The sequence below is a fragment of the Saccostrea cucullata genome, unplaced genomic scaffold, assembly GCF_032062105.1.
Source record: "Saccostrea cucullata isolate Sc308-1 unplaced genomic scaffold, CSIRO_AGI_Scuc_v1 ctg17235, whole genome shotgun sequence".
In the NCBI taxonomy this organism is placed as follows: Eukaryota; Metazoa; Mollusca; class Bivalvia; order Ostreida; family Ostreidae; genus Saccostrea; species Saccostrea cuccullata.
Window position 1 is genome coordinate 1 of NW_026941051.1, and position 13,016 is coordinate 13,016.

At 33.6% G+C, this 13,016-nt stretch overlaps 2 protein-coding genes across 2 annotated transcripts; both read left to right on the forward strand.

The window, feature by feature from the left end:
* Positions 1-2,102: 2,102 nt before the first annotated feature.
* LOC134257020 (fibrinogen-like protein 1) lies at positions 2,103-3,176 on the forward strand (the record flags this gene model as incomplete). The annotated part of the gene is made up of 5 exons (XM_062739677.1): positions 2,103-2,181; positions 2,292-2,312; positions 2,430-2,450; positions 2,570-2,590; positions 2,920-3,176. Coding segments are annotated over 5 exons (399 nt in total), but the record flags the coding sequence as incomplete, so codon positions are not given.
* A 6,767-nt stretch (positions 3,177-9,943) lies between these two features.
* LOC134257019 (uncharacterized) lies at positions 9,944-13,010 on the forward strand (the record flags this gene model as incomplete). Its single annotated transcript, XM_062739676.1, has 2 exons — positions 9,944-10,068; positions 12,701-13,010. Coding segments are annotated over exons 1-2 (421 nt in total), but the record flags the coding sequence as incomplete, so codon positions are not given.
* Positions 13,011-13,016: the final 6 nt, after the last annotated feature.

A 13,016-nucleotide genomic window follows, 5' to 3' on the forward strand; every position in this document is an offset into this window, starting at 1 on the left:
TCAGTATTATGATAAATGTGAACTCAACTTAAAACCGTGTATCTCAGACTTCAGTATTAAGATTAATGTCTACTCAGCTTAAAACTGTGTATCTCAGACTTCAGTATTAAGATTAATGTGAACTCAACTTAAAACTGTGTATCTCAGACTTCAGTATTAAGATTAATGTGAACTCAACTTAAAACTGTGTATCTCAGAGTTCAGTGTTAAGATTAATGCAAACTCAACTTAAAACTGTGTATCTAAGCCTTCAGTATTAAGATTAATGTGAACTCAACTTAAAACTGTGTATTTCAGACTTCAGTATTAAAATTAATGTGAACTCAACTTAAAACTGTGTATCTCAGACTTCTGTATTAAGATTAATGTGAACTTAACTTAAAACTGTGTATCTCAGACTTCAGTATTAAGATTAATGTGAACTCAACTTAAAACTGTGTATCTCAGATATCAGTATTATGATAAATGTGAACTCAACTTAAAACCGTGTATCTCAGACTTCAGTATTAAGATTAATGTGAAATAAACTTAAAACTGTGTATTTCAGATTAATGTGAACTTAACTTAAAACTGTGTATCTCAGACTTCAGTATTAAGATTAATGTGAACTCAACTTAAAACTGTGTATCTCAGAAATCAGTATTAAGATTAATGTGAACTCAACTTAAAACTGTGTATTTCAGACATCAGTATTAAGATTAATGTGAATAAACTTAAAACTGTGTATCTCAGGCTTCAGTATTAAGACTAATGTGAACTCAACTTAAAACTGTGTATCTCAGACTTCAGTATTAAGATTAATGAGAACTCAACTTAGAACTGTGTATCTGAGTGTTCAGTATTAAGATTAATGTGAACTCAACTTAAAACTGTGTATATCAGACTTCTGTATTAAGATTAATGTGAACTAAACTTAAAACTGTGTATCTCTGACTTCAGTATTAAGATTAATGTGAACTCAACATGAACCTGTGTATCTCAGACTTCAGTAATATGTTTTACGGTGTGACCGTTGGGGCGAGCGCAGTTGTACCATCAAAAACATTCTAAAAATTGATCAGCCACTTCAAACATCAAGCCGCACGAGACATCTCGACTAGCTGTGAAGTCACACGACGTCACAGAGCTCATCGGAGCTTACGGAGACAGCCGAGCGTTTGTTTGAAACTATAGACCAGTGCAATTTTTGGTTGAAAAACATTGTAGAGTTATTTTTGTTTCTTTGAAAGATTTCTACAAACTGATTTAGCCTTTTATGCTTTACGTAATTATTTATTTATTTGTTTTTGCAAAGGACATTGGGTAGTGCAGGAATTCTGGGAATGTTTCATAGAGAAATTTGGCTGACGTATGTACAGATTTCAATGCCAATTTCCTCTGTTCTTACACGTTCGTCTTTTGAGATCGCTGCGCTCGCTATTAAGATTAATGTGAACTCAACTTAAAACTGTGTATCTCAGACTTCAGTATTAAAATTAATGTGAACTAAACTTAAAACTGTGTATCTAAGGCTTCAGTATTTAGATTAATGTGAAATCAACTTAAAACTGTGTATCTAAGGCTTCAGTATTTAGATTAATGTGAACTCAACTTAAAACTGTGTATTTCAGACTTCAGTATTAAGATTAATGTGAACTCAACTTAAAACTGTGTATCTCAGACTTCAGAATTAAGATTAATGTGAAATCAACTTAAAACTGTGTATCTAAGGCTTCAGTATTAAGATTAATAAGATGTAAATTAGAAAGTAATATAATTATCATCTCTGTTATATATTTTCTCTAATTCTTTAGGTGTCAGTTTGATAGTCACTGGGGATTCTGGGACTGAACTATATAAATATTATCGCTCTTTCTAGCACCTAAAGCCGTCTATCTTAGAACTACCTCAGTTTTATATTTTACAATGATGTTGAAGATATAAATCCATTATCTCTGCGATTCCTTTTGTTTGATTTTACAGGAGACAGTATGTACGACACAGGTGATTCTTACTACGATCTGTCTGTGATTATTTTTGTTTAATTTTACAGGTGACAGTATGTACGACACAGGTGATAGTTGGTACGATCTGTCTGGGATTATTTTTGTTTAATTTTACAGGTGACAGTATGTACGACACAGGTGATTCTTACTTCAGATATTCTGGGATTATTTTTGTTTAATTTTGAGACTCACACAGGTGTGGATCTGTCTGGGATTATTTTTGTTTAATTTTACAGGTGACAGTATGTACGACACAGGTGATTCTTACTACGATCTGTCTGGGATTATTTTTGTTTAATTTTACAGGTGACAGTATGTACGACACAGGTGATTCTTACTACGATCTGTCTGTTATATATTTTTCTTTAATTTTACAGGAGACAGTATTGACACAGGTGATTCTTACTACGATCTGTCTGTGATTCCTTTTGTTTGATTTTACAGGAGACAGTATGTACGACACAGGTGATTCTTACTACGATCTGTCTGTGATTTCTTTTGTTTAATTTTACAGGTGACAGTATGTACGACACAGGTGATTCTTACTACGATCTGTCTGTGATTTCTTTTGTTTAATTTTACAGGTGACAGTATGTACGACACAGGTGATTCTTACTACGATTTGTCTGTGATTCCTTTTGTTTAATTTTACAGGAGACAGTATGTTCGACACAGGTGATAGTTGGTACGATCTGTCTGTGATTCCTTTTGTTTAATTTTACAGGAGACAGTATGTTCGACACAGGTGATACTTGGTACGATCTGTCTGTGATTCCTTTTGTTTAATTTTACAGGAGACAGTATGTTCGACACAGGTGATACTTGGTACGATCTGTCTGTGATTCCTTTTGTTTAATTTTACAGGAGACAGTATGTTCGACACAGGTGATAGTTGGTACGATCTGTCTGTGATTCCTTTTGTTTGATTTTACAGGAGACAGTATGTACGACACAGGTGATAGTTGGTACGATCTGTCTGGGATGTTCTTCTCCACCCCAGACAGAGACAATGACAGGTATACTTATACTGACTGTGCTGGGTACAATGAAGGTGGCTGGTGGTTTAACGCCTGTCACTATGCCTTCCTGAACGGTCCCTGGTCCCCGGGGTACTGGGAGTGGCCATGGAATCCCACAGTAAAGAATGAGGCAGAAGTAATGGGTACCACGATGATGATCAGGCAGCACTAGATCAAAACCATTAAATATTAATAACATTTTTTTTGAATTTCGGTAAATAAAAAAATCCAATGATTTGAATAGATGTTTAAAGCCGTATATGGCGTATGTACAATGTAAATTATAAGAATGAAATTATAAGAACTTATTATCTGTTTCATTACTTTATATAAAGATAGAACTTTTTCGTAAATTACAAAATCTAAGTCAATTGCGTTAAAAAGATATCACAATTTAATTTGGATTTTCTGACTGTTCTCATTGTTCAGAATTGTATGAAAAGTTTGAATTTAAATGTATTAACTGTATTTCTTTACTTTATTTTGTATTTTTCAAATATATATTTTTTTGAATCAGTTACGCCATATATGGGTTTAAAATAAAAAAAAAATACGTTATTATTTCTGTGAAAAATTATCTTAATTTTTTTTTGCAGACGACAGATCACTCATCAGAGGATTGTAAAATTATGTTTATCTCGGTGTTCTTCCTTTAAATAATGTAAATAATGGTTAGAGTTAGGTCCACCAAGTGGCAGGCTTGTTAACATCTATTTCTTCGGTAACAGAAGGAGGATTGAACATTTCTTTAAAGCAATACATTAATATGTTCTACGGTGCAACCGTTGGGGCGAGCGCAGTTATTTACTATCAAAAACCTTTACAAAGCTTTTGCTTGCACTGCCTATGCTCAGTTCATTAAAAAAGAAGAAAAGAATTAAAAGAAATCACTTCCCAGGCATCGGGATCGAGATTCCGAACTTTTCGGAAGTTTCCGACAAAATCGGAAATACCCGAGCCGTCTCAGTGACGAAAGTATGACGTCAAATAAAAAGTCCTGTTGACTCTGAACGCAGACGATAGTTTTGTAGCATGGAGATTGCATTAAATCATTGTTTGTAATTTTTTTTCAAGTACGTTGTTGCTATGTTATAGCCATCATGTTTCTATGCACTGCAAAGGATTACTGGGAGTTTGGAATTTTTTCACGCGGTGAGATAAAATTTTCTTGGAACAATGATGTACTTTATTTGTGTTCGTACACGTTAAATTGAGCTCGCTACGCGAGCGGCGCTTCGCGCCGCCTCGCTGCGCTGGCTATTTTATTATACTTTTATGTACATTAGTTGAATCTGATTGGTCGATAAACATTTGTTAAAAACAATAATGAAGCCACGCCCTCCAGCGCAGAACAGTCAACAGTGCTAAACGACGGGTGATATTCCCAAAAATAGCGACTGCCCAGAATTTATGCGTGCACGATTATATGTTATATGTTTTTGTATAAAACATTCAGTATAATATAAATAATGCATGTAGCTGATTGTAACATTGAAAATTTTCACCCCTCGAAAATCCATTGTCAAAGATGTACTTTATATGTGTTGTAATAAATTTGAACTTAGAAATAGTTTGTTTTTATTTATAAACTCTGATAATTGAAGATGCCTGGATGGAGAAGTAGGATGATGATTGATTCATTACAGTAGAACCTCTTTAATCTGACACATGGGCAATACACCTAACTGTGGTGTCCGCAAGTTCATTTCTCATTTCTAGAGATTTTAAGATATTCATATTAGAAAAAGATATAGGTATTTTTCATGTTCATGTTTTTTTCAGTATAGAGAACATTATGCTTCTATATCGTTTTCTATCCATGCGGTATTTTGATTAGATGAGCATTTATTAGCCTTTAATCTACTATACAAAAACCGCTTAAGGTATGTCACTCGTAAAATTTGTTAAATCAAGAATTTAATGAGAATTATATTCTGGAGTAGTACTCACTTAAAGTAACCCAAAATCGCAGAGAAAATAGGTGGTCAGTGTTCATCTTACTGATCTACGGTACAATGGAGTTGACCTTTTTGCACTTCAATTTTAACTATTTGGTTAATTACTTAAACTTTAATTATATTTTATCAGATATAACCATGACAAAAAATATCTTAATTTACGTAAAATATTTTGAATAATATTTATCATTGAACAAGATGTGATTGTAAAACACTAATACCCCTGTATGAAAACATACTGTAAATCACTTTTTATTCGCGATCGAGAGCTTTATTTTCGCGTAATTACGTGAGACAGTGTGTTCGCGAAAATTTTATTCTCGCATATAATAGCATTCCTTAAGATTATATAAAGCAATAACCACAATCCGTGAAAATTTTGTCTCGCTAATCAAGAGTTATTGACTATCTCGCGAAAATAAGGTGTCGCGAAATAATACTGATCTACAGTAGCAAAGATTAAACTTTTCTTAAATGCAAATTTCACTAATTGATACCAAAAGTAGGATATTCTTACTGGAAACAATTTTGAAATTTGAAAGTAGGCTAATTTTCAAGTTTTTTTTTCAATAACTACAAAAATCTCCAAGGTCTAGGTCAAGAGGTCAAGGTAATTGGTATTAAATGAAAGGTCTTGTCACATAGAATATTTATATATAGTATGGAAGCCCTAGCCCTTACCGTTCAGAAGATTTGACCAAGGTTAAACTTTTTTTAAAAGTAGGTCAGACTCCAAGGTTAAGGTCAAAAGTTCTTGTTATCAAAGGAAAGTTCTTGTCTTAAGGATTGAAAGTATGAAAGCACTAGCTCTAACCCAATATCAAAAGTTATAGGCAAGGTTAAATTTTTTGCGGACAGAAAGACAAACCGACAGACAGACAGACACTACAAAAACTATATACCCCCGAAACTTCATTTACGGGGGCATAAAAAATATTGCAAATTTATGCACATAAATGCATGTAAATTATTGTGTGACATTTTTGCACTAAAAGTAATATATTTTAGGGTATTACAAAACTAAATAATAAGAAAAAGTTGGGGTCAGTGATGTCAATTTTGAAATATTGGTCAAAATATGTGATTTTCATTCAATAAATGGCGTAGATTTTATATCAACTTATTTGATATATCTTTATTTTTTGGCAAAGTTTGTTGAAGAATGGTGGAAAACTTGTTCTAAAAATATAAATTAAGACCTATATCAAATATTCCTAGTAATATAATATGGTAAATATTCTTTGAGTAAAAGTATGTGGGTCTAAAGTTGCAAGATATTAAATTTAATATCTTTGCAGATTTGCAGAATTTTCTGCTAAATTTCCTTCCACCACAAAAAATGGTCCCTGACAAATCTTGCTTCTTTGTAGCTTTTTGTGCACTTCTTTCGTTGAATGTTAATCATTAACATTTTTGAAATTAAATACGTTATAAGAAGTGAATTTTGATAAGAAGATTTGAAGAAAGGAGTTCTGCGTGAAGTTTTCTAAAAGGCTGACGAGTGATCTACTGTTACGTGTTATTAAACTGAGATCGAGACTCAAAAATAATGATACCTTAAAATAATCGCCTGCCAAAATATTCAGATACGGCGAACGTAGATACAAAAATAATCGCCTGCAAAATATACAAATAAGTCGATACGAGTTTCTCTCGTATGAAATAAAAATGATTACCCTTAATTACCTAACAAAACAAATCACTGTTAAAAACCAATTTAAAAAAAAACTAACTAAGATATGCTAACTATATACAAATTTACACTACTTAAAATATTACTCAACTGATGAGTAAAACCTTCCACTCTCATGAGTGCTCAATAAATGAGTGCTCGGCTATTCAACATTTAACACTTAAAGAAACTTTTATTCTTTTTATATATATGTCCACTGAGTACTAGTCGAGCTTTTCCCGCAAGAGTAAGGATGCTTGAACCACGTTCTCTTATGGAAAACTGTCGGCTTACCTATAACTCCTTACCTATCACAATCTTGCGCTTCTGAAGCCAAACCAACACTGAATGTGCTAACGCTAGCATTGTGACGTTTATATACCCTTAGAGCTGTAGTCACGTGACCTGCCAACTAATGGCGCCAAATTCAAACTAAGTAAATATCATTTACATTACACTACCCCCTTCTAAGAGGAATGCGTCCTGCATCTCTAAATTCTTCAAATCTCTATCATTTAACTTAACTCTTCATAAACATATAGGACGCAAGTATGCTAATTGTTGCTCCAGTATCCACCAATAGGTTCACTGGACGCTGGTTTACTTCTGCCTTGATAAATATTTCTGCTTCGTTCTTGTCACGACTAATTCCCACCTTATTTTGCACGAATTTCTCTTCCTGAATATTTAAATTTGAAAATTTGCTGTTACCTTTTTCCGAATCCTTAGGTCTGTCTTTTGAGTAATGGTCAGTCCCTTTGTTTCCTCTGTTGTCTTGGTCGGGTTTTGGTTTCTTACATTAAAGACTTATGCGGCCACGTTTTCCACACCTATAACAAGTCCCTTGAGACATAGGACTTTTGGGCTTCTGGGTTGTCGAATTCCTCTCATACACGGACCCCGAGGTAACATTTAACAATTCAAATTTCTTAAACGGTTTAAAGTTTTGGAATTTTAATATATTAGTTCAAATTTTTAACTTTCAAAAACTCAAAATGATTTGTTATATTGAAATTGAACATTTTACATCAAAAATCTAAATTTCCAAATTTCCAAACAAGTTTTAGAATTTTAGGTTTTTCGATTTTTACCTTAGATACTAGTATTCAATATTAAAATTTCCAAAAACAATTTTTGCATTTTAAACCTTTGAGGTTTTAATCTGCTGTTTGTTAAGAAAGTTTACACTTAACAATCTGAAGTTTGATAATATTTTTCGTCTTTTGGGTATTTGAAATCAGCTTCAAATTTCTAAACTCCAACTTAGATTTTTAGAAATTCAGAATTTTGATTCAAATGTTCTAATTTCAAATAACCTAAACACTTTGAGTTTTTAGAATTTTACTTTAAATATCCAACATTTAAACCAGTCATGGAATATGAGAATACAATTTGAAAATAAAAATGTCAACAGTTCAAATTCTTGGAGAAAATATTTCAATTACCAGAATCAAACTCTACAATTAAACGAAACGGTTATGGTTATAAATGTAAAATATCTTAAATACTATGATATGATCAAACATTAAAATATGTAAACAAAGTATATGCATGTACAGGTATGAATCAATAATAATTTGAATTTGTGTGGTTAATGTACTATCGATATACAGGGTGTATATTAAAAAAAAATATTTGAGCTGAGTTTTAAAGAATCAGTGCCTTCAGAGCAAATTATTCAAATAAAAGACAAAAATATATTGAAAAATTGATTTAAGTATTCAAAATATTTTCATGATGCCCTGGGTCAGGATACTTGTGTTTTAAATAAAGCTTTGTTCTGTTCTGTTTTCTGAAAGATCGCGCAAAATAAAAATATTAACAGAGTCTAAAATCATGTTTATTCTAAGCCTGGGGTTTATGTAGGCTCCTAATAACCCTTCAGAGTTTTATTTACAAAAGAATTAAAAGAAAAAAATAAAAGAATCTACAAATGATAACTAAACTCAACTTTACATGAACTTAAAGTTTTGATTTGAGCGTTTTGATGTTTTAATAAAACACCGATATCCTCATCCTAGAAACGCCTATCCTTTGTATAAAAAAAGAAGGTATTTAATTTTTGTGTGTGTAATAATATTAACTTGGAAGTCACCAATTCTTAAATTAATCTCTTCTTTAATTAATTAATTAATCAATCATTTAATTCATTCATTCATTTAGTCTTTCTTTCTATAGACAGCATCTTAAACACCCTAGCAAAACATGGGTGTCGTAACATCCGGGGTCGAACATGTTATGCTAACGCAAACAACAAGTCACCTCATAGATTGCGGGAAAACAGATGCCAGCGCCCCCTACACTGTGCACAATGTGGATGTTTAGTCAGTTTACTGATCATAATGATTATGTAGGTGAACACATGATGTATATTGCAAAGGTAAGAGGGTTGTTTGATGAAAATAACTTGTTTGAATTTTTTGTACATGGTTGCAAAACATCTGTCGCCTATATTCGTTAAACCTTTGTGGATTTTCCTGACTGTCGCTGACAACGTAGCCCTATCCTCACGATATACGGCTCTGATGCCTGACCCGGGGGGGGGGGGGGGTCCCAAACCAGAAAACTGATTCAAGATTTTTTTTTAATCTAAAGTGTCCTAAAAGTAAAGAAAATGTGCTTATCATACTCGAAACTTCAGATCATGTCAGGAACGGTAACTCTATTCTTTGTAAATAAGATAACATTTTCATTTGTACCTCCGATATCATTATCAGATGTCGGTCCTGACTTGTTTGTCAAGTAATTTATTTTCATAAAAATGCAACTTAAATCTTGAATTCTTGCTAAACAAAACTATTTTTACTTTTTAAAAAGAAATACATTTATTTTGTTGAGAATTAAGAATAAAATTTGTGAAAGTGCAAGCATGTGTCAATCAAACATGCCAAAAAAATTGAAATTTTAATATCTTTTATATGAAATAAGATTTTTGAATAATTTTTTTGTGAAATTCTATTAAAATATATAAGTCGTAATATTATAGAGAAAAAATTGACTTCGATTCTGTGTCCAAGTACCTTTTTAAAATACTTAGTTTAACATTAATGTTAAATCTGTTTTAATTAAATCCTATGTACTTTATTGTAACGTAAAATTATTTGATAAAAGTTTACAAAATAAGAACAAGTAAATTGAAGACTGTAAAACATTGTTAAACTCTTGGGATATAAAACCAGATGCACTGATAGGAGGCCTGGAAATGTATTTCTGATGTACCCATGAAAGCTAGGCTAAATAATATAACATTTTTTAAAGTTAATATATTTTGTAAACACAAGAAATAAAATCATAATTGGTTCACTGTGTTTTTGACTGTTAAAATGGAAACAAGTGATAGCGGGGAATTACCAGACGATGGAAATCAGTCAGCTGCCTCCACAGAGAGACGACGAAAACGAGATTCCAGGAATTGTATAGATCCTCCCAGCTTGGTAATTATGAAATGAATCTTGCAATTTGTTTAATTTTTTCGGTAAAAGACTGTTCTGACCTTTAACCTAAGGATATGGTGTCTAGATAGGGCCATTTACTAAAGCTCAACAGTGTGTTCAGAAAAACATGCTGTTAGCTAAAATACAAAATGCTGTCACACTAACATGAGTTTGCACAACATGCTGTCGCAGTTACACACAATATGCTGTTGCACTTACAAACAGTATGCTGTCGTGCTAATTATTTAACACGCACAGCTATCATACTAACGAGTTCGCACAACACGCTGACACACTAAAAGCGCTTTCACCCTAAAACAAATTGTGTTTTAGTGCAACAATTTGTTATATTATACTTTCATGTAAATAACTTGTGTGTTAGTGTGAAACATTTGATAAAAAACATACTACCTGTTGTGTGTTAGTGTGATGCCACGCCTTGCTGATGTAGCATGACAGCGTGTGTATGTTAGTGTGAAAGCATGTTGTGTGTTAGTGTGAAAGTGTAATGTGGGTTAGCATGATAGAGTGTTGTGTGTTAGTGTGATGGTGTGTTGTACAGTTCACTGCTATATGTATTTGTATAAAACATTGTGTGTTAATATAAGTGTAAATAGCATGATAGCATGTTGTGTGTTAGTGTGATGGCGTGTTTTGCGAACTCATGTTAGCATGACAGCGTGTTGTATGTTAGTGTGAAAGCATGTTGTGTGTTAGTGTGAAAGTGTAATGTGGGTTAGCATGATAGAGTGTTGTGTGTTATATAGTGTGAACTCGTGATAGCACAACAACGTGTTTGTGTGGTAACGCTTCAGCATGTTCTGTGAAATCAAGTTAACTAGCATGACAGTATGTTGTGTGTTAGTGTGATGGTGTGTTGTGGGAACTCATGTTAGAATGACAGCATGTTGTATGTTAATTGGATGGCGTGTTGTGCAAACTCATGTTAGCATGACAGCGTGTTGTGTGTTAGTGTGATGGCGTGTTGTGCAAACTCATGTTAGCATGACAGCGTGTTGTATGTTAGTGTGAAAGCATGTTGTGTGTTAGTGTGAAAGTGTAATGTGGGTTAGCATGATAGCGTGTTGTGTGTTAGTGTGATGGTGTGTTGTGCAAACTCATGTTAGCATGACAGCGTGTTGTGTGTAAGTGTGAAAGTGTGTTGTGTAAGTGCGATGCTGTGTTGTGTGTAAGTGCAATGCTGTGTTGTGTTTTAGTGTGACGGCATGTTGTGTGTTAGTGCAATGGCGTGTTGTGCGAAATCATGTTAGCATGAAAGCGTGTTGTGTGTTAGTGTGAAAGCGTGTTGTGTGTTAATGCCATGGCATGTTTTGCGAACTCATGTTAGTGTGACAGTATGTTGTGTGTTTGCGTGACAGCATATTTTGTGTTAGCGCGACAGCGTGTGCTTTTGAATGATATTTGTATCAGAAACGTTTTTTTAATCTTACATTAGTTTATAAATAAAAAAATGAATTGAACAGTTGATTTCCGCCAAAAATGTGACAAAAAGATTTAACGTTATCATGTCACCTTTAGTTTAGAAATCGGGTTCGTTATTCTGTTTTCTTCGTTACTCTCTGCCTGACAACTTAATGAACTTAAATAGACTTACAAAATATATATAATATTTAGTTTATTTAATCAAACAAATATAAAAACACATTGTTCTTGGTAATGATGTATCTTGTGAAAACATGATAACTGTTTTCCTTTTAGTTGATCTTAATCGCTTGGGGGGGGGGGGGAAGGTAAATTTTCAAAAAAAAAAGAAAAGAAAAGGAAATATCATTAGTGCAGGTGTGTGTTTACAGGATAGTAAATTACAGGAAAGTTGTTTGCAGTTAAGTTTAAAATAGAAATTAGTTTGTTAACTCTGTAATATCACAGTATCTAAGATGTATACAGTAACTGATATTTTCTTCTTTAAAATTTTTGGGCAACCAAGTTTTGCGTTCGGGCAAGTCAAAATTGTAGATCACTTGCCCGAAGGACAAGTGAATATTAAAGTTAATGTCAATCCCTGTGTTGTGCGAACTCATATTAGCATGACAGCGTGTTGTGTGTTAGTGTGATGGCATGTTGTGCGAACTCATGTTAGCATGACAGTGTGTTGTATGTTAGTGTGAAAGCATGTTGTGTGTTAGTGTTAAAGTGTAATGTGGGTTAGCATGACAGCGTGTTGTGTGTTAGTGTGATGGTGTGTTGTGCGAACTCATGTTAGCATGACAGCATGTTGTTGTTAATTGGATGACGTGTTGCTCAAACTCATGTTAGCATGACAGTGTGTTGTGTGTTAGTGTGAAAGCATGTTGTTTGTTAGTGTGACAGTGTGTTTTGTGTTAGCACGACAACATGTGCTTTTGAATGCCCTGTTGAGCTCAAGCAAATTTATGGCCCTATCTGGACACCATACAAGAATGGAGACTTAACATTTTTTATCATGTCCACTGAGGCATGAAAGTATCCCCATTTAGTGTACATTCAAATGTGATTAAATTTAGCCTTTTCTTGAGGTGGGGTGGGTATATGAGGGGTATATGAGGGAGGAATTATGATCACCTCTATATTTAATGTTTTCAGTACTAAATTGTAATGGGCCTTTTCTTCAATTGAATTTTGTATCTTGTAGGACCCTGAGAATGAAACATCTGGTTTCAGTAAGTTAAGAAAGACACACACACCACTGACATACTCTGATCCACCACTGGCAAACATGGATCCACCACTGACTCACTCTGACTATACGACAGGGGACAAGTCTGAATCGGACTCGAGCAGCTCTGATGAGAGAGAAGTGAGTGACCCTGTGAGTACCTGGGAATATAAAGACCTGCTGGACTTAAACATCCGTTACCCAGAGAAACCTGAACCGATAGAAAACTTTATCCAGGAAATCAAGGACACCTTCAGAAACCGGAAGGGTTTCTGTCTGGATTGCAGTGATT